The sequence below is a fragment of the Triturus cristatus genome, chromosome 6, assembly GCF_964204655.1.
Source record: "Triturus cristatus chromosome 6, aTriCri1.1, whole genome shotgun sequence".
Taxonomy (NCBI): Eukaryota; Metazoa; Chordata; class Amphibia; order Caudata; family Salamandridae; genus Triturus; species Triturus cristatus.
Window position 1 is genome coordinate 635,249,926 of NC_140589.1, and position 22,748 is coordinate 635,272,673.

At 41.6% G+C, this 22,748-nt stretch overlaps 1 protein-coding gene across 2 annotated transcripts in view; it reads right to left on the reverse strand.

Moving 5' to 3' along the window:
• Positions 1 to 22,748, reverse strand: part of KLHL32 (kelch like family member 32) — an 816,038-nt gene that overhangs the window by 303,448 nt on the left and 489,842 nt on the right. For both annotated transcript variants that reach the window (XM_085611126.1, XM_085611127.1), the window contains exon 6: positions 1,882 to 2,097. In XM_085611126.1, coding sequence (XP_085467252.1) covers positions 1,882 to 2,097 — 216 coding nt within the window. The remainder of the gene's footprint in view (positions 1 to 1,881; positions 2,098 to 22,748) is intronic.

Below are 22,748 nucleotides of genomic sequence, written 5' to 3' on the forward strand. Positions count from 1 at the left end.
AATTAGCATACACAATAACAGCATGTTCCAAAAAGGAATTACTCCCTATCCTAATCTAAAGAACCTAACCTATTTTAGCCAGAGTCCATAAAGAGTTCCTTTCAAAAAGAGCAAGAGAAACTTGGAGCAATAGGCTAATAGCTATAAGATGTCGAACTCCCATAAAGAGTATTTTTGGAAAAATCTCCAAAAAGGCATCAGCATAACAGAAAATCACTGTTAGCAGTAGCTCACATCAAATTTGGGTGACAGTAGCACAGCAAAGTGCTGGAGGACATGGCAGGAGGAAAGGTGTGCATAGAATGCATTGGCTCTCTAAGTAACTAACTCTAACTAGGAACACTTACTATATAGAAAAGCACAAAAAATGTTGCAAACTCTAAATGTTGGATCACCTCTAGCAAATTGGAAAGTATCTTCCCATGATACGTCGTCTTTTCTCGATTCGAATGGTAAATGTCCATGTTGACACATTGTTATTTGAACGTTGCAACAGCATATTACAAAAGGATACATCTCGGAAGGTTCTCATGAAAACCTTTACAAGCCTACTCTGTTAGCCGTTCAGTGTCCCACTGGGTAACAATGCACTGTTTTATGAAATGAAACATTAATATCTAGCATGTCCTGGTTAGATCATGAGACTCAAATCTATAGCAATATACTTGTTCATTATAAGCATGTGGCAGAGTTAACTATCTAAAATCTGATGAAGTCTTATGGTGTGAGGAAGAAAAGAACTACATTTTTGCAGCAAACAGCACATTTAACGAAGATGTCATGTTCTACAGTTCAATTATAACGTTAAATCAGCATTTACAAAAAGGCATCTCTTTTTATCTAAAAGGAAAAGGAAGGAATAATGGAAAATATTGAGGCCTAGCAGTGGAAGAACAACACAAATGGGAGCTATCAGCAGAAATAAGCAGCCTTTTTTCTCTTTGCACGTTTAATAAAAGCACATTTCTCTAACCTTTATATTGGCATGCATTTCTTATGTTAATGTTGGGACACATTTCTACATTGTCATGTGGTTAACCACATCGATGCTCATGATGGCTCCCGGCCGTCATGACTCACGGTAGTCGTGTGCTTATGACGGCCGGGAGCCGTCCGACCATTGCCGCTCCACCCACGTGCGGCTAATTCCCTGCCTGTGCGGGCGAATCAATTGGTGGGAGGAGTTCGGACGGCTCCTGGCCGTCATGAGCACACGCCCACCGTGATTTAGGATGGCCAGGAGCCGTCCTGGGCACCTGAGTGCCAAGCCCAGACCCGCCCCCCTCGCATCGCGGCGGAATTTGCCGCGTGTGGAAGGGGTTAATGTACATCAAAAATGTCAACTTCCTCAAGACTGATGCTACTTTTATCTTCACCACCAATAACTTCATCATAGAGATTACCCACTTATCTGGCATTAGCCTTGAAAAAGATCTAGGCCTGCGCGTTGCGCTAAGGACAAAAAACGTGTTTGCAGGCCCAATTTCTCAAAACAATAATAAATTATCTCTGGTCCTACTTTTATCTAAGTGAATATTAGAGATTTATCGTATTTGAAAGATTTATCATATTTGAAAAACATACAGCATTGTAAACTGTCTAACCTATACACCTTAAAATGATCTTAAAAGTGGGCAGCTGGGTGGGTGTCAATGGAGGGAAAGACGTGGTTGTCTGTTTTCCAACTTTTTTTCTTGTTTGTAGAAAACAAAATGCCCCAATAATGCTCACATAGTTATCTAAGTAAGAAAAGTGCAGACTGGTGTCAGAGCACCCTTGCCCTTATACAGTCACAAGTGGGCAATGCTCTCTAGTTTTATTTCAAACCCATGGATACTAGGAGGCATCATCTCGTTATTTAATATTTAACTGAAGTTGTACCTTCCAGATTTGTTCTTCACTCAACGAGGTCAGTTGATCACTCTTCAGAACCTCCCGCAAAAGACGATAAGGGAGGACCAGGAACTCCTCAGGGTGACCCTTCAGCAACTCAGACAGGTGCTTCACAAGGAAGTTGACCACAGCAGTCTCAAGGTACGTGAGGTTAAAGAGGTCAGCAAGTTTGTACAGATCCAAATAATTAAAGCTATTCAATTCCTGCAAAATGAAAAGGAAGTATATTGTAAAAGCAAATCTGGTACACTGACATCTTCGAGAATATTTGGAATTGAATCCATGATTGTTGCAAAGACATTGAGATATGCTTTTTTAATGAAATAGAGGTTTCTTATTGTCAACTTTGTTGCAATAAATAAAAAACTATCTAATGCAGGTTTAATAAACACAATATTCCAGTACCTTGAACTTGAATTCTAAACACGCACTAACATGCAACAGTACGTGTTTTGCAGCTGTGTTAGTAAAATGCATGGAGAATTGGCCTCGGAATCTCTAACTATGCTTTTGAGAACAACAGAGTAAAGTAGTCAATGGCCAGGGTTTATTCATGTAATAATATCATTATACAAACAAATTGTTGGAATGAGTAAAATCCAGGGGAATATGCATCAAAACAAGGCATCTGCTGGATGTGCAACCATTTGTAACCATGCTGAGATCAACATGCACCGGAAATTCCAGCTGCAATCACAGAATAAGTCTCACTATGCACCAAGGCTGTAGATGAACCAGAAACAAAAAGCTGCCCTGTTAAATGTTTAATTTGAGCTACTATTGCAACAAGCAAGTAAATTGAATTTGCCCGTAATTGTCAAGGGACCGAATGCAACAAAGCAGAATAGGCTACCCTATCCTCTGGTTGGGTAGCAGAGGCGAGCCATAACTAGGACACTCTACACTAGCCGCATTATTGATGACTTCACCCCCACTCCAGAAAATGTGGAAAAGGGATGGCTCCCTTCCCAACAATATTTTTAAAAAGCATTTTGAAAACCAATATATCTGTTTTTTTTTACTGTGGTGGTGTTTGGTTATAGTGAGTGACTTTGTATTTGCTGCTGCAGCTTTCCTAGAAACAAAATCCCTTAAAAAGCAACATCTTGGGCTATCAAAATGTGGGAGTTGGGAGTTGAGTTCCCTTTGCTGAACATGCTGCATTAGCAAAGTTAAGTTGTACCATCAAAGAAGCTTGCTATGAAAAGAAGTTTGCATTGTAAATGTTGAATGTATAAGGCATAAACAGCTATTGAACAGTAGATACTTTTGACAAAAGACTAGTATTTCATTGCATACTTAGAAAAGGCACATCTTTACTTTGTGAACAAAAACCCTGTAAATACAATACTGTAAGCAATTGGATTATGGTTTAAGAGAGGTGGAAACACTACTCAAGCAACAACAACAATCTTTATTAGGGTGAACCATAAAAGCAACTACAGTAACCTGTGCTTAACTCTCTGGTAGCTTAGCACAAAAGTAGTCAGGTTTAATTTATAGGAACTGTGTAAAGTATTTATGCAGCACACAAGCAGTCATGAAGTGAAAACACAAGAAAAAATCTCAGACCAATTTAGAATAATATGATACATTTAAATAAATAAAATCTATTTATCGGTTAATTTACAAAGTGCATGACTACCCCCATTGGGGTTTCCCAGCACTGCTGATACCAAAATAAATTAAGTCCAATCAGTAGAACTGGAGTTCGGAATTTTTAAAATGTTTGTGAAATTTAGTGCCTGAAGATCAGAGTCAACAGTAGGTATCTGGTCATGCAAGATCGGAGCAAAGTCAAAAGTTGAGGCCGACCACGATGGAGTGCAGGTCTGATATATGAGATAGTTTGGGTCCGGTCTCGGGTTACGTATGGACTTGCAAAACATTTTGAAGAAAAGTTCCTGAGAAGGTTTCGTTCAGCAGTGCAAGGCAACTGTCGGGGTCTGAGGAGGTGTCGTCACCATCCGGGAGCTGCTAGATGTACTCATGGTGAAGATATCTACCTTCAAACGTTATCACTTTTTTGTAAGTTGAAGATCTCGAGTAGGCCAAACTGAAGGTTTGAACCCGAAGAGGGCTCCACGAGACTGGATACCGCTTCAGATTGGACACGCTGAACAGGAATTGCTGCTGCTGAGAAGAAAGTAACATGAGCTACCATAAACTCAGCCCAACTGGCGATGCATCACAGTGAGATCTGCATGTTATAGGGTTAGCCAGGAGGAATAAGACCAACACCACAACCAAGGGTGCAGGATCTGGTGGGCGCCGTTTGGGGGATTAGGACTCATTTCAGCAGAGGCAAGGTGCAGGGTTCAAGGTCTCTGGAATTCATTTTGTCTCTGTAGCTCACACAGGAAGCCATACACCTAGCCCTTGGAGTCACTTCTGCTGGCCCTGCTATCAAGGAGATGGCCCAGTTCTCCCTCAAGCAGCAAGGCAGGCCACTAGTAGCAAGCAGGCCAGTGGTAGTAGCGGGGAGTCCTATGGAGTCTAAGCAGTTGTTCCAAATCTTCCACAGGTCCAGGAGCGAATGAACGTTTTTCCGAAGGTCCAATAGTTATACCTCGGGCCAGCTTTCAAAGTGGGGGGCTTCCATACACTACAATGACATCAAGTTCTGGAAATTTCTTCCCTTTCCAATGCTCCAAAAAGTCTGGTGTGAAAAAAGGTTAGTGCCAGCTTTCTTTGTGCGTGTGCTGGTGGAAGCCCTTTGAAGTGCATATGGGGCAGAGAACATCTACGCCCCAGCCAACCTGGCAGGATTGCCTCTCTTGACAGCACCTAGTCTCATTTGTCACAAAAGTAGAGCCATTTACATTCATGTGATCCAGGACACTGGCAGCAGGCACCAAATGGTTAAGGCAAGAAAATGCCAACTTTCTAAAAGTGGCATTTTCAAAATTGTGATTTAAAACCAGACTTTGAGATAATTTTAAATGACAATTCATTTCACTCAAAACAGGACATCCCTATCTGCTCCCAATTAAAAGTAAGCACTTATTAAATGTGGTAGGCAGTGTTATCCAAAGGGAGAGATCGGCCTTGTAGTATAAAATGAATGCATGTGTTTTTCACTACCAAGACATGTAAAGCTTAAACCATATGCCCTACATTTTAAATACATCGCACCATGTCCTATGAACTTTTTAGGGCATAACTTAGAGGTGACTGATATGTACTTAAAAAGAAAGAATTAGGCTTGAAAAAAGACTTATTTCGCCAAGTCGAAAAAGCTACTTTAGAGGGTGGCACAATGAGTGATGCAGGCCGACCAATAGCATTTAATTTACAAGCCCTGGGTACACGTAGTACCATATAACAGGTATTTATAAGTAAATTAAATGTGCTAATCAGGCGCGCAAGCCAATTTTACCATGCTTTAGGGAGACAGCATTTTAGCCCTGGTTAGCAGTTGGAAACTGCCCAGAGTCCTAATGCCAAAAAATCTAATTTCAGAAAAAAAGAGGGGTGAAGGAGAAAAGTTTGGGGGAAGACCACAACAAGGTTGTCAGGTCATTGAATCCAGCCCTGGCACATATTTATAAATGTTATAACAAGCCAATAACTTCAATATCAAGGCAATACTCATACTTAATCGATGGAATGCTAAACGCTAGAGTCGATCACCACGATTTCAGTGATCTGTAATGATTTAGACTGGATGACCGATCTAAGATGGCAGCCGGAATTGATATTACCGATTTATTCAGTTTGCATATATTCTATAGTTTGGCAACTCTACTAATATATGTGCCCTGATCTCATGCTTTATAAAACTCATCTCTTTTTACACACATTAAGCAAGTCTGCATTAACTATATATTATGGCAATGTTATTATTAGTAGGGAATAGATGTACCTGATATTCAATTAGCATAAATAATTTCTATAACACATGAGGAAGTACCTGCCGGGATATTTGGGCATATATTGAGTGCATTTAATGAAGGATACGCAAGACGGAGAATAAATATATGGTTATTAAACCGATTTAGATATTCAAGATGGCGGCCAACATCGATACCGCTGTCATCGTTTCTCACGCGCTAGTCATTCAGTCTTGTTAAAACTATAAGAGGCACTTCCGGTTATCCGCGTAAATTGGCGGCCAGACTGAAGTGCCGGGGGATCGTATATGGATTCAAACTCTGCTTAATACAGGTATGCACTTGCTTTGGACTCGGATTTTAAATTGGGACATAGATAATCTATAATTAGGTATCTTGAATCTCTGTAATTCTTTTAAATTATAGTGCGTCGCGGGCTGATTGAATACGCAGCCCTCATACCAGCACGAGATTTCTCCGCTCGTACAGCATTGGTAAGCTTGTTACCAAGCACATGGGTTTTCTGTATTGTCACTGGTTATCGTGCACAAGGTTAGTTTAAGCCTGGGAAACATCTCATATGTTCTTACTGTTATCTCTCTCAAATTGGGATTTTCTTATATCCAATGGTTTCTCAGATCTGGGGAACGCCAAATCTGTTCTTATGGTTACTTCTCTTTAATTGGGAACACGTTATATCCAATGATTCCTCTGATCTGGGTGATTTGTGAACTACACAGATGTAGTCACGGTTTGAGCGTTCGATACCAGAATATACTTAATCTCACAAAATACTGGTAACGATAAAACTAATATTGACCTTGACAGTTAAAATCGTTGATTGGTGCAATGATGAGATTTTTCTCTCATAAAATTCTTCTACTATAAGCATTAATTCATGCTTGTAGCTTTTAGTTTCTATGTGAATATTTGCATTCAGGAGCGTTCTGCCCCATTATTTTAAATATAATTCTATTATGTTGTTACAGATACATGCTAGAATTACCGTCTTTCGTGGAATACATGCAACGTGCCCAGCCATATTTAGGCTGGGTCGGAATTATAACCAGTCAGAAGGTATATATTTTTTACCTCACTAACGGTATTAATATGGATTTATGCTTAATAGGACGTACACTTCATGTAGTTTTACTTTATTCTTAGGCACATTACACTGTTTCATTGACCTAAAGGTAGGCCTGGGTTTTCCCATGACCCTCACACTCCGTGCATTTGGAATGTCACTTAACGGTGGTTATGAGTTGCATGACTACATTTTCCCATTTTTTTTAACCTATTATGGGCCCACCCTCTGTTTTTTCCAAGGGTGATCAGCAATATTGGTTGGCTCGGCAAGTTAGACACCATCTCATGATTAACGCACTAATGTGATGATTTGAAATATGCTTGACACAGGAGACATTGACTTCACTGTCCTATGTTGGATGCATTTGCACGCTCTTTGTTGACATATGATGTAACTTGATGAGTACAGTTGGGACGACTCACTACTTACCTGATAAAGTTTATATTATTGATGCCCGAATGGTTGGGCTTATACTCTGTTCTTTTATGTATATTTTCCAGCCCTGAGGAAGTCGTGGGTGTCTTGTCCCGAACGACGAAACACGTGTTGGCTGGAGTCACAACAAGAAAACTATTAAACTATTCACAGTCCTGATGTTTTTGCCTTGATATTGAAGTTATTGACTTGTTATAACCTTTATAAATGTGTGCCAGGGCTTGATTCAAAGTCTTTACAGATCTGATGATCTGAATTTTGAGGTGTTGGATGATTACCTCCTCCCTGGGCACCTACATTGTTAATTTGATCTATTAAACATTTACTGTAAATAGTGAGCGCCACTTCCATCCAGGATACAATCATCCCAATCAGTAATTAATCGAAGGTTGTCAGGACTAACAAATATGTTATCATTATAGTAATGTCAATTAATGTACAAAGGTGATCAGGTAATAGTGCTGCACCTTTATGATGCCTTTATGACCAAGGTAATTAAACATTGTGCCATTTCTTAACGAAAATCTATAAACCAAAATGTTTAATCTCAGCAAAGTAAATACGAGTGAGGGAATGGATGTAGAGAAAGATGTGTTGAATCGTCTTCTTGGTTGCCCGAGGAAAGTATGACTCCTCCCAGTATCTACGATGACTCCTGAACTTAATAGTACAAGTGAAATGTGCAAAGGATCAAGATGAGCATCATGATTACCCATAAATATCTGATGTTGAATCAATCTTAAAATTATAGATTTTGTTTTATTATATCACTATATTGCTTGAACTTAGCTTCAAAAAGCATCTGAACGCCATAAACAAAGGATAAAGGAGGTGGTATTTACTATTTTATTACTGGCAAATGCATCATACTGGTGCAGGTTTTGTTGCAGCTTTGGAATGAAGCCAAGAGAAAGGGAAGAGAGGGAGGGTTGTTGGCCATGGGTGCCAACTGTTGTCAAGAAGGGATTGTGTCATTAATGAGTCTAATAGGTTATAGGTTATACCGAAATGCACGGTGAGAGTAGTTTTTGTGACTTGAGGGTGGACACATATATCCACAGTACTGAGAAGTGGTTGACTATTGGGGCTGGAGTTAATCACCCTTAGGGACTGTATAGAAATATCTTGGGTCAAGAATAGAATTTTATGGAGTAAGCGGCACTGTTGAAATAATGCGCAGATGACTGTCCCCAAGGCGAACATGGCTAGAGCAGGAGATAGAGCCTTCGTAGTCCAGGAGGTCAATGCTTGATATGATCTTCCTAAGAAAAAAGAACAAGGGAAAGAATTCTTGTCCTTCAGAAAAATATTGAAAACAGAATTTATTTGGTCATTTTCATGTTATTAAAGAGTGCGCTTTGATGCTCCTTGGAGCTTAAAGGGCTATATAGGTTTCATGGTGAAGATGCCGGCAGAAGTCTAATATGTACTCTCAATTTATTACATTTCTTCTAGCTTTTGGATTTACTATCTTTAAGTGTAAGAAAACAGACAGTAGAATTTTTTGGCGAAAACCATTGCATTGGGTAATATCACCAAGACCTTCATAAAAAGTGGCTCAGTGTTTAGGTGATTAATTATTGGACCCAATAAAATCCAACTCTGCTGGGTTGGAATTCATTGGGTTCGATAAATAACTTCCAATTAAGACTTTGTCTCTGATAATGGGCAATAACATAAGGATTTTGGTGCTTAAGGTACCAAAATCCACATATTCCAGTAATTATCTGCCACTTATAACCTGTTACATTTCGGCTGGATTAAACTACCGAAATGTATTGGTGGAAAAATGAAGTAATATGAGGTTAGACGTCAAACTCCTAACATGAGTTACCGCACATATCAGAGTTAACAGGACCACTTGTAATGGACCACAAGTAAGCACCAATATACAAGAGTATTTGTGATGTGTTTTATACAATCATTTATTATTATTATATTAATACTAATACCTGTTGAAAATGGCCCTTTCTGGAGGGTCGCCCCCAAACATTTTTCCTTTCTACTCCTTCTTTTTCCTGAATTTGTTTGGTTGGCTTTAGGACTATGGGCACTTTACCTGTCCTAACATGTGCTAAAGTGCATGTGCTCTCTGCTTTGAACATAGTAACATTGGCTTATCAACAATTGGAATATTTAATTTTGTTATGAGTCCCTGCTAAAGTGCACTACAAGTGCCATGGCCCTGTAAATTAAATGCTACTAGTGGACCTGCAGCACTGATTGTTCCACCCACTTCAGTAGCCCTTTAAACATGTCCCAGGCCTGCCATTGCAGATCCTGTATGTGCAGTTTTAAACTACCATGTCAACCTGGCAATTTAACCCTTTTGCCAAGCCCAAACCTTCCTTTTTAATACATATGCATCACCCCTAAGGTAGGCACTGGAGAGCTCAAGGGCGGGGTGCAGTGTATTTAAAAACTAGGACATGAGCTTTTAAGTTTTACATGTCCTAGTAGTTAAAAAAACTCATAAATGCAGTGTTCAATACTACAAGGCATATCTCTCACATAGGATAACATTGGGATTACCTTATTACATTTTGTAAGTGCAATTTCCAATTGGGAAGAGATTGGACCCCCACGTTTGGTGTCTCTGGAATCACAATTTAAAATCACAACTTATGGTGAAGTTGGATTTTGAATTGTAATTCTGAAAATGCCACTTTTAAAAAGTTGGCATTTTCTTACTTTAGCCATTTGGTGCCTTTTGCCAGTCTTTGAATTCATGTCTGCGGTGGGTGACAGTTGGGCTTTGTACATTCTCTCTAGACAGCCACACACAAAGGGAAATTAGGGGTGACTGATGGGCCATCCACATCCTGATGGGCCATTCTGGGCAGGATGGGAGGGACGAGCTGACACATCTGAATAGGCTGTGCTCTGTCTCCACACAAAAGGTTGCATAACCCCCTGTAGTAAGTCTGGAACAAGGGCAGGAAGGGCATCCACTCTGTGCACTTCAAAGGCCTTTTTCTGAAGTCTTCCCCACTTCAAAGGCACAACTGGGTATAAGTACTAGACCTCTCACACCACCAGCTCAGTACACATCTGCACCTGTGGATACTCTGCAGCAGGAATGACTGCTATGCTGCTGAAAGGACTATCGCTCTGCTGAACCCTTGCTCTGCTGTACTGACCTACTGCCCCCCCCCCCTTGCCTGGGAGTGGGTAGGACTGGACCTGCATTTCTACAAACCACAACCAAAGTGATTTCAACGGCTTTCTGGCTTGCCTCCTGTTAGAATTCTAGGGGACATCAAAGACTTCAATCCACTCATCTACAGCACCTTGACTTTGTCATCTGAGAGTCTTGCCCTGCCAAGTGGTGCCAATCCAGTCCTGGGCAGTTGGAAGTGGGTATAAAGTCAGTGGCAGCTGGTATTTAACAGTTGTAGGGGAGCAGGTAGAGGGGTGGCAGAGGGAATGAAGACTTAAAAAAAAAACACTTACTTGTCAGCTGTCTGCCGCCACCGCCGCCTGCTCTCCCTCTTCCAGGGTAGGAAGCAGGAAGCACCCGGCTCCCAGCCTCCTGATAGCCAATCACAATGCTGCAATGCAGCGTTGTGATTTGTTTGAGCGCCGTGGATTGGCGCTCAGCCAGAGAATGGGAAGCTGAGCATGTTCTCCATGCAGGCTGTAATGCAGCCTGCATGAAGAACATGCAAAGTGCGCATGGCGGTTTGACTAGCCCAAGACGGCTGGCCAAGCGTCCTGCGCACTTGGAGTGGGCAAACCACTCCTCCCCTACCCTCAGAGCAGAACAGCCCGCCCCTACCCAGCTAGGCGAGGGGAAAAATGCTAGTAACAATTAGTTCTTATCATTTTATTTTTTTCCCTTTGACATGCTCAGTGGGGCAACGCTCCTGCACCTTAGCGGAGGAGTCACCCCTGTATAAAGAGCTCCAACTACCAAAAACCTATGCTTCGGCGTCGTTGCACAGCTTGGAACCGGTGCATCACCCTCAACGCTGACGCATCACAGCTGCTGCAAGGACTGAAGACATCGCATCACCGTCTGCATGGTGCATCCCCTCCAGTTCCCGAGACAACCTCGACTTACGCAACTCGACGATGTCACAAAGCCTACATCTTGGGGTCAATAACGATGCATCTCTGACTTGCGCTGCTCAGAACCAATGAATCACATACATCCAAAGGGATCGACAACGCATCACCTCTTCATGTATCGGGTCTTTGTCAAGGACACAACAAGATACTTTTCATCAGGACAAGGTTGGTCCCTGTATAAGACCCGTGCTCCATCACAGTCCACCCAAACTTATGGATTCAGGCCGGTCTAGCGCATCCAGGCACTACAATTCAATGTAATCTTGAAAAATTCATAACTCCAGTTACGCATATTACACTTTGGTGTTTTGGTCTTTTTTTGTTCATTAAATTAAGCTCCATTTTTCTAACCAGGAGTGGAAACTTTCTGCATGGCATTTTCATTGGTGTACTCTTTGAAGAGTTGCACAAATACTTTACACATTGCCTCTTAAATTAGGCCTGACTGCTCTGTGTCAAGCTACCAGAGGGTGAAGTCTGGTTAATTTAGGGTGCGTAACTGACTTACCCTGAATAGGATTGTGGTTCCTGCCTGAACAGGGTGCATACCTCTGCTAATCAGAAACCCATTTTTTAACAATAACAAACATAAAATATTAAAAATTATTACAACAGTAACACTAATAACTCCAATTGTAATTTTTTATGATCACCAATATTACATCACCAAAGCCTTCATTTATGAGAAAATATAGGGAGTTAATCGAAAGTACCAATGGCAACATACAATCTTTAAACATGCTATCTATCCAGATTCAATCTGGATAAGAAATAAATGAGATGAAAACCATGGATAATAGAATAAAACCAATCCTGTCAAGTTAATGTATTAAGGAAATTAGGCTGTTCAAGTTTAAGTAATGTATCTTGACAATGAGGAAACCATGGCACAATATTATCCACGCTGAAACGATAGATAGCTCCTTCTTAAACTGCTTTTCACATTTTAAGTAAGACATCTCATTTTTTCAGGAGTAGAAAATGGCACTTTGAAAATAAAGATGACAGTGGGGATGAATGCTGAGCGCAGGCACAGTATCATGGCAAGCTTACACCACGCAGCGCTCACAAGTCAAGCTGTCATTACAAGAGTCTAAGTTTCATATTTGCATAAAAGTCCACATCATTGTCGATTACAACGTTAAATATTCATTTCCCATGATTTACTTGTAAACTCTCATGGCAAGGGCGGAGGTAAACCTTAGACAAATGTAGTACAATGTATTCGGCTTCCTAAAACTACAGTGCTTATGAAAAAGTGCTAATACCTGCAAAGAATAGACCATTCCTCAGTTGAAAAGAAGTACAGGGGCCCAGTTCTCAAAGCTGTGCATGGCTTGAAATGACTCCAAGTATGCCTGCCAGCTTTTCACAAAAAGATACTGAAAGGATGTGGTCAGGAAAGAAGAGGATGCCCCGTGAGGTAAGGAGAAGTCTTCTTGATTTCCAAGTCTAAGTCGTAATGCCAGCAGGGCAGCAGAAAAACTAGCAACTGCCCAAACACTCAAAACGTAACATTCTACATTCCTACTCCCCGCATATTAATTCTACCCCACGCTAGGACCAACGCATCATCCCCTAATACAATGAACAAAACAAAAGAACCAAAAACAAAAAACTATACCATTTCAATAAATGAAATTAACAAAATGGCACCCAAAAGAAGTGCACATATCAGAACACATAATCATGCAACCATTTTAGTTCCACCCTCTCCGTGCGCGGTCTAGTACGCATCAATTGTGACGTCACTCTGGAAGACCCGCCGTGGATATGAGGTCGGCAGTCAGAAATATCTCCATGAATTTTTCCCTGTTAAAATGGCACAGCATTGGAACAAGTGAAATTTGGTGCCCTTTGTGTAGCAAGCTTCTCCTTATTCCACCATTTGCCATCCTCCAACCTGACCACATTCCTTTTTAAACATACAACCTTTTGGGTTTTGAGAATTTTGAATGCCCCTTGGCAATGATCCCCAGAAATCTGACTCACACCCACTCCCCTTCTTTGACATGTAGACGACGATCACACTCCTTTGAAACATACCTACTTTGCACACTCTCCCACTTGGCACCAAAACATGACCATTTTTCATCTGACACCATTAAACCCTTATCCATGGACACACCAGTCTATTAGCTGCTAGTCTCCCTTTTAATACAGCAAAAGGTGACAACCCTGAAGACACACATGGCGTGGTACGCAAGGCCCATATCAAATCTTACAATTCTTTATTCAAACCAACCCACTTGCCAAACACAATTTCACCTCTCTACTAAACCATTGCTCCTAGGATGATACAACAAGGTTGTCACATTTTTTATGCCCCACCAGTTCATGAACTTGCCAAATTCTCCAGACGTAAATTTAACGCCATTGTCGGTCACAATTTCCATGCGAGCACCTTTACGCAGAAACAAATGATGCAAGAATTTGATTACTTCCACAGTATTGGCATTCCAAACAAATTTCCCCTAAGGCCTACAAGAACAATAATCCACTAACACCATTCCATATTTCAGGCCTTCTCTCAACACATTCATGGGGCCAATTAGGTCCATGCCTAATTCAACCCATGGTTTCTACTGTACCGGAACAGCCTCAACTGGACTGAAAACAGTCACTTGTGACTTATCATTGAGTGCACACGCTACACACTCCCCAGCCAGTGCTCCACATCCTTTTCCAACCCCGGCCACCAAAAAATATCTCTAATTCTTCTCTTCATGGCTCTCGTACCTACATGAGAGCATGTGTATTAATGGTTCCCCTTCATGAGTTAATTCCAACACCTTCTCGCGAATCATTTGGGGAACCATTAATACACATGCTCTCCTCACAATGCCATCCAAAATGGTCAATTCTTGTATGTTTTACATGCATCCCCCACTTTCCCCTTTGGCCGCCCTACATCCAAATATGATATTAATTCTTGTAACACTACATCTTGTTTCACCAATTCCATCCATTCCTCCTCCCCAGTGCAACCAGTCTCATCAGCAGAAGTACAAGCTACTATGCACCAATCATCATCGCTATCAACCTCCTCATCCATTTCCATTCTCAAAGGCAACCTCGACAAACAGTCTGCAAATATGTTCTTCACCCCTGGTAAATACACCAGTTTAAACTGAAAATCCCGTAAATGAGAATACCATTTTGCAATTCTAGGAGTCACATGCCTGCTCCCTTCATGGTAAACAAATTGAGCAAAGGTTTGTGATCCATGCATACAGTGAACTCCAATCCCCATAAATACGGTCTAAAATGGTCCATTCCCCACCAACACGCCAATGCTTCCCGTTCAATCACATTATATGTACTTTCCGCCCCACGCAAGGCTCGTGACGCAAAGGCTACGATTTCACCCTTGCCATTTCTTGTCTGCATGAACACAGCACCTAAACCATATTGACGAGCATCAGTTACAACAACACATGGATCATGAGTGTCAAACGATTTTAGCGGAATGGCTCTAGCAATTGCATTCTTGATTACATCAAAGTCTTTGTTCAAGTCACTTGACCATTCAAACTTGACATTATTCTTGAGCAACATCCTCATTCCTTGTCTCCTTTCAGCACACAAAGGCACAAAACATGCATAAAACTCCAACATACCAAAGAAAAACCACAATTGATCCTTACTTTGGGGTGCAGGAAATTCCTTGATGGCCTTCACCAAACATTCTTTAGGCCCCACCCCATCAGCAGCCAATTTGTGCCCTAAATAATCTACACTGGACACACCAAATTTACATTTGCTTGACTTCGGAGTGACACCTTTATCGTTACGTATAGTCAGCACTTGTGCCAATGTTTCATCGTGCTACCTTTCATTCACAACATAGAACAAAATATAATCTTGGAAACACTTCACTTTATTAATGCCCTTGAACATTACCTCAATTACACGCGGAAACACAGAGGAGGCCAATCTGAAAGGCACACATTTAAATCTGCATGCCCTATTGGGTGTAACAAACAATGTTGAATGACATGAACCCCTGTGTAATGATATTTGGTGATACGCTGAGGACATGTCGAGGGTAGAGAAAACGTTTGCCCCCTTCACCATTGTCAGCATTTCGGTAATGTTTGGCAAAGGATGCCTATCAACCCATATCCTTTCATTTAGATCTCTCAAATCAATAAACATCCTCAAGGTCCCATTGGGCTTTCTAGCCAAAACTACTGGTGAAAACCACTCTGAGCTCTCTATGGGCTCAATTATTTTTTGCTGACACAATGTTTTCAGTTCTCTCTTCAACTCCTCTTTTTAGGAAATGGGAACATGCTTCACCTTATGCACCACTGGTTTAACCCCCACCTTTAACTGAATTTGGTGTGTGAACCCTTTGATCTTGCCAAGTTTGTCACTAAACACATCAGGAAAAGCTTGTGACCAAACACATTGTTCTACTGACATTACCTGTGCCACCTCCTTACATAACAGACCACACCAATCAAAGTAAACAAGGACCCTGAATCAGCCATCATGTAGATCGTGAATCCATTGACTATGATCATACAATGAGGCTTCCGGATATGTGACTCACTTACTGACAAAACATAATTATCCACTCTCATAGGCAGATTTGATTCACTAGAGTTTTCATTCTCATCCGCCATGAACGCCACACTTCCTTCATCCAAATCTGTTTGACCTCCCCTGTCTGGACTGTCTCGATGGTATTCACACTTTTAGTGACTTTAACCTCCTTATTTCATTTAGCCTTACACACGTTCATAAAATGCCCTTTTTTCCTGCATTTACTACACCATTTATCTATGGTAGGACACATGGGAGAATTCCCCAAATGAAATGTGCTACCACATTGATAACATTCAAATGCTTTTCTCTTTTCCTCAAGCTTGGGCCAGTTTTTCTTAGTCTTTTCTTGTAACTGCAATGTATGTGCATACTGATGGTCATCTGCTCCATAAATGTTGTTGCTGATTCAATTCCGCTTGCCAACTCGACAGCTTTATACAAAGTAAGATTATCAACTATTAGTAGTTTTTCCTGAACCTTTTTACTGTTGGATTTCTCCACCACTTGATCATGTATGACTTCATCCTCAAACATCTTAAACTCTCATCTGTCAACTAGAACTCTTAAATCACTAACAAAGATTTCCACCGATTTACCAGGCATCTGATGCCTCCTATAAAATTTATGTTGATCCATTATGACATTTTTTTTTTTTCATAACGGAAATCCAACACCTTTATGGCAGATGAACACTCATCTATCACACCTCCCTCTTGCAGCACAGGCACCACAGGCAGGTGTTTCCAAATCTTTCTCCCTTCAGTACCCAAGGAATGATGTAAAATTGCACTTTTTTTGTGTGTGAAAACTTCACCTTCGATTGCCTCCAAGTAAGCTTCTAAACCCTCCTTTCATTGTTCCCAATCCACTAAAGGCAAACAAGGAGCTGATAAGAAAGGAACAGGGGGATTCAAGGATTGCTGCATGTTTGCATTCATTATCCCTGTGAAAGATGACTCCTGTGCTCCGATGTGCTCTTAATGAAGAAGGTCTGCCTATCTCCACTTCAGAACAATAAAGCTATAGCCAATCAAATAGAAGACGTTCCTTGCCGAGAACAATGTGCTCTACAGGCTCTGATTGCAATTAAAATAGAAGGCGTGCCAATCGCCGCTTGAAAACGATAGGTAAGCAAAGCAGAAGGCGTACATATCGCGGAAACAACGCGCTCACCATACATGAAAGGTCAACCGACTGCCTAAGAGAGCATGCGTAGTCAGTATAATGATCAACCCTGGGCGTAGTGCGCGTACTGAGGCTATGTGAAGCATTACGGAGTGGGTGCAAATCTACGCCCACCCGCACACTTCACGTAGCCCCACTACGCGCCGCCCGCCTCCCTCCCGCCCCCATTTTACAATTACTATAATCATTAGATAAAGAAAAAATGACTTACCTGAGCTGCCGCGTCCCGGGGCTCCATCTTGATGTTTCCTGGATAGCTTCTTCCTCACGAATGCGCATGCGCGGGCGCCCGCGCATTTCTCGGGAGAAATCCAGCTATCCAGGAAACATCAGATGGAGCCCCGGGACGCGGCAGCTCAGGTAAGTAATTTTTTCTTTATCTAATGATTATAGTAATTGTAAAATGAGGGCGGGAGGGTGGCGGGCAACTCTGCTCCGCCGCGGGGTGTGCGTAGTCTGCCCCTGCTACGCCTACTTTGCGCAGCGCGAAGTGGGCAATACTACGCACACTCCGTGCACGGAGCGGAGCAAAGCGCCCACCCTTAATAATGATGCGCTGCAATCACAAAGGCCACAATATTGGCCCATGTTTCAATTGCCTTTAAAGTTGTGAGACAAAACGTTTTATGTTAGAAAGCATTGTCCATAAACAAGACAGCATCCAACCGCCTTTAATAAGCCTGCGACTTACTTCTAGAGTTCACATGGCATGCATTAAATACAGCAGCCAATTTCCAAAGTAGTGACAAAAAACACCAACTCACTCGCAAGGAGAATCCACTCCCATCAAACCTATAAAATAAAGATAAATAAAAATCGAAAGACTGGACTCTAAATAAGGATAGTGATTCACCGCGGCCGCAAGGGCTATGAAAACAACCCAGGGTTCAATTATCTTTAGAGTTCTAAACAACCTGCTTTATAATAGAGTTTGCGGTCAGAACAGCATCAACTAACCTTCTGAGAAGCAGTGCTAATTATTAAGTACACAACGGCATGCAACCAAAGCAGCAGCCAATCTTCCAAGTGGTGACGATACACCAACTCAATAACAAGGAGTATCCAACTGTGCCTAACCTATTAAAAAAAGAAAAAATTTAAAAATATATATAAAAAGAGCCATGTATCTGGATCAAATAGCAAACGTGAGAATCTAACTACCAGGGTATCCCATGTAAATACCCGCTCCTCACTTGGGAAGGCCAAAGAAATGGTCCGAGAAAAGCTGAAGCAAACCTCCCATCAACCAGTTCAGACAGTAACTGTAGGCAAGCGTTCAGTTTAAATAGCCAAACTGGTGTTTCATTGACGGGATTCAACCAATTGTGGCGAATAAGGAACAGAATTCTGGGATATGTAGTGAAGGTGTGGCTATGACTACGCGAGGGAAAACGATAAGGGAATGCAACACAAACTATTTAATAGAAACAAGGCAACCAAATCACCGGTTTGACCATTTGGTAAATTGTTTATGATTGTATCTTTTTGCAACACTGGTTCATGAATGACCTGATCGGGACGCGTCGAATAATCAGACTCTTCGACGCTTCCCGATCAGGTCATTTATGAACCTAGTGCCACCTTATCGACGTAATAACAATGCCTTATAGAGATCTCTGGACCTAAGGCAGTCAACTCTACATAACCTCTCGAGCCGCACAGGCCCACATATTATTTTCCAGCAGGAAGGGATCCTGCTGATGCTGGTGCAAAACCCCCCCAACCAACCCCACCATCCTGATGAAGACCCCGTTCCCAAGACGCACAGTTTGATGGCTCCCCTAGGGGTCGAAACGTCGACTTTTTCCCTCTGATCATATCAAACTTGATGACAGTGAATTATTTACTGCATCGTCCTGTTTATGATTTTGCATTTATTGTTTGTGCCATAAACCTGGCTGGATAGGTCCTTATCATTGTAGGCTAATGCTTATGCATACACCACCTTTCCACTGCACAACCACTTGCACTTATCCTATCTTTCACCACTTGTCACCCCACGTCATTTGCACCTATATTTTCACAAATTTGTGGAATGTCTAATACAGTTTTTGTGAATCTTTGATCTACTGACGAATGTCTTTCAAATCGATTAAATCTGTAACCTTTATTGTATGATATATTTTTTGGTGTGGTCATGTTTTCTTTCATTTCACCATATGTTGGTTGTCGATACAATGTGAATAATTTCCACTGTGACTATCTTTTTGTGTACCACTATTTACCAGAGTCCAGTGGTCTAACGGGTTACCCCATTGATGCATGACTCAGCTAATGCAGGGGGCAAATGATTTTATGAAATTGGGCAGGGGCGGTTTCTTTATATGGGCGTGGGGGCTGAGCCCCTCCGACAATTTCTGTTTTCTAATTTGTTTTAGTAAAACATGAATTGTCCCTCTATGCAAGGTCATCAGGCAGCGTCAGGGAACTGTTTGACACGCACACGCAATAACGCGCATGTGCCATGTCGCATATTAAGGGCTTGCCTTCTTCCAGCCCTGGCCCACTTCACCTCTTAGTACTGTAGGGCCACTCCAATGGCGTAACGAAACTGGAGGGGGCCCCCCTGCAAAACACATGGAGGGCCCCCACCCCCGGTGGCCCGGCCCACCGCCTACCACTTTGCCCTACCGCCCAAAATCCTGGCATATTCTGATTTGAAACCTCCGACATTTAAATAAAATGCCTCTATATTGTCTTTCTCAAAGTTCTAATGAGAAAGAGGGAAACCCTCTTAACATATAAGATACGCCATTTGTAATAATAATGTCAAAAGCAGATTATTTAACTGAGGCAGCAATCAGAACAATGCCAAGGAGCGATCCTATTGTCTCAGGAATGGCAGCAATCAAAACAATGCCAAAGAGCGGTCCTATTGTCTCAGGAACTGCCTATGACTGAAGAATAACTATGAAGGGTTTGAATTAGAATTGACATTAATGGACAATAACATGAAACTTTGAAAGACAAACCCAAGCCTATTGTCTCAGGAACTGCCTATGGCTGAAGAATAACTATGAAGGGTCTGAATTAGAATGGACATTAATGGACAAGAACATGAAACTTTGAAAGACAAACCCAAACCTGCAATTCCATCAAAACTCGACTGACAATTAGTGGTGGGTGGTGACATTTGAAAGAGGTGTAGCGTAAACTTTCTGTGGGACAGCACCAGGATGAGCGAGCACAGCTCGCGAGCCTGAAAAATTAAAAGAGGGTTCGGAGGCGTTCTCCCCCTGAGGAAATTTTGAAAAAGGAGTGAGTAAATGGTGCATTTTCAAGCAAAAGTGGGAAGCAAGAAGGTTAATAAAGCAATTGTGAAAGTGCAGTTATTACATTAATAAAGGGATGTCATATAACAACAACATGGTAGCTGCTTATTCAGTATAACCACAGAGCTTCATAACAGACTTCAAGATACAATGCTGAGAACATCACAATTTTTTTTATTTAAACTGCAAACAACTAAACAAACAACTAAACAGGTCACAAACTAGCAGCATTCAAGAAGAAATGTTATGATTAACGTATTGTTCACTTTTTGTAGACAAAATCTAGAGAAGTAGTCACTCTGCACTTCAAAAAGTGTTAATGTTTATATAGCAGGAACGCAATCCGAAAGTATTTGCGACTGGCTTTACATGAGCCCGCCAGTCAGTACACAGAGAGGACACAATCGGTATCAATCAGTGTCCTCCCTCCAGTTCTCATACACACAAAGTCAAGCACTGACTAGCGCGCTCATGTAAAGCCAGACGCGCTAATACTTTCAGGTCGCGTTCCTGCTATATAAACATTAACACTTTTTGAAGCACTTCAAAGAGTGTGTTAACAAAAAAGTATGTAGTTCGTTTCATCATGGACTTTGCGAACTCACTAACAGTGTTAACAGTGAGTTTGCAACGTCCATGATGGAATGAACTACACATGGACTCACTGGAAAGAAATACATACTTTTTTGTTAGGCATGGGGGAGATGAATGATTTTTCCCCAATTCCCAGTATCACAGAATGTTGAGCCAACGACGCCATGCCGACCTGCTCGAACCACACATCACCAATATTGAAAAAAAGCAAGGAAAGTTGTATTTAAAACAATCTGTTCAAGAATCATTTAATCCCATCAGGGCAAGACTCTACAGAAAAGAGCTGGTTTTATCAGGGGGCCCCCTTTGCCCATGCCTCAAAAAGTCTCTGGATAGCATCTGACAGTCTTTTTTGGCGCACCCTCCTCCATTTCCTCCTTTTCCATGAACTCCGTCACTATCACTCACCAACAATGCACCTCATCTCTCCATAGCACCTTTCTGACAAACATTTCATTTTTTATAGTGCTACTCATAGTTTACTCACACTCAGTTCTGTGATGTGCATAGTACACGTTCTTTGTAGCAGGCACATTAACTCTCTGCACTTGGTGGGTGGTAGGAGTATCCATATGAGTGCACGGTGAGTGATGCGACAGTGAGAGTAGGGTAAGAGGAGTGACTGCAGGGTGAGTGAGGTGACCATATGAATTTGAGTGCGGATGTAAGTGTAGAGTGGGACGGAAGAATGCATGGTTAGTGATGGGCTTGTTTAAAAAAATAAGCATCACCTACTTATCTGTGCATACTTCGAACAACAAATATAAATAGAAAGCACTTTTAATTGTGTTCTATGGATGCCTGAACGATCCATGACTGATAATTAAAGTCAACAAAGATAGAAAAGTCACATTACAAATCAATACATACTTTATGTATAACCCTATTTGGTGTCAAAACTAAACAACACATTGCTGGCATTTTGCTTTTGGGAACCTTACTATATATTCCTTTTCATGAAATGCATTCTCACACTACAGCAGTAAATGTAAATTTCAAATGTAAGGAATAGGCAGAGTGGCGGCCCAGGGGGTACTGCACCAGAAAAGAACTAAGCCTCGGTAAACAGTTTACAAAGGTATGTAAATATGCAAATGGTCTCTGGCCTCAAGGCAGTTGCCTTCAACCCCCTTGCTGCTGGGCCTGGAAGCTCAGGTCACCCGCAACCACCGCACGCATTTTTGAAATTTTAAATTTGAATTTCAGTATCTAAGAATATTTAGCTGAATTGCTGAATAATGGCTCTGTTTCTAAAGATAAACTTATCCCAAATATCTGATAAATGAGTTAATAAGTAACAGCCCTTCCAAGTTGCACTCAACAGATGGTAAACTAAAACAAATGCATTACTATAATCACCTTCCCACAATAAAAGAAATTGTCATGCAGTTCAGAGCAACAGCAGTTGACCAACGTACTCCTCCCATACACATTTTTTGCCAGTGTTACAGTGAACATGGAGAACCGTTCAGTCTGTGTTCATCCAGTGTTCAGCTTCCACTGCAGCACTGTGAATATACCCAGGGTAGTGCAAGGTATATTCAGGGTTATTGTCAGGCTTACCGGTTTGCCGCCGAACTACTGACAACACATGTCCAGGTGAGGTACATACAGGTGTGGCGGATGCTTGGGGGGGTGTAATGAGCCACCCAGCTTATACTCAAGGGATCTTGAACCCCTACAGATGGGCACGGACAAGGGGTCAAATAAACCGGAGAGAACCGCTTTTGGTTCTTCACTCAGACCAGGCCAAAGATCCTTTTATTGCTGTGCTGTTCACTCTAGGGCGGGGCACATTACAATGCAGACTAGGATGGGTCGTGG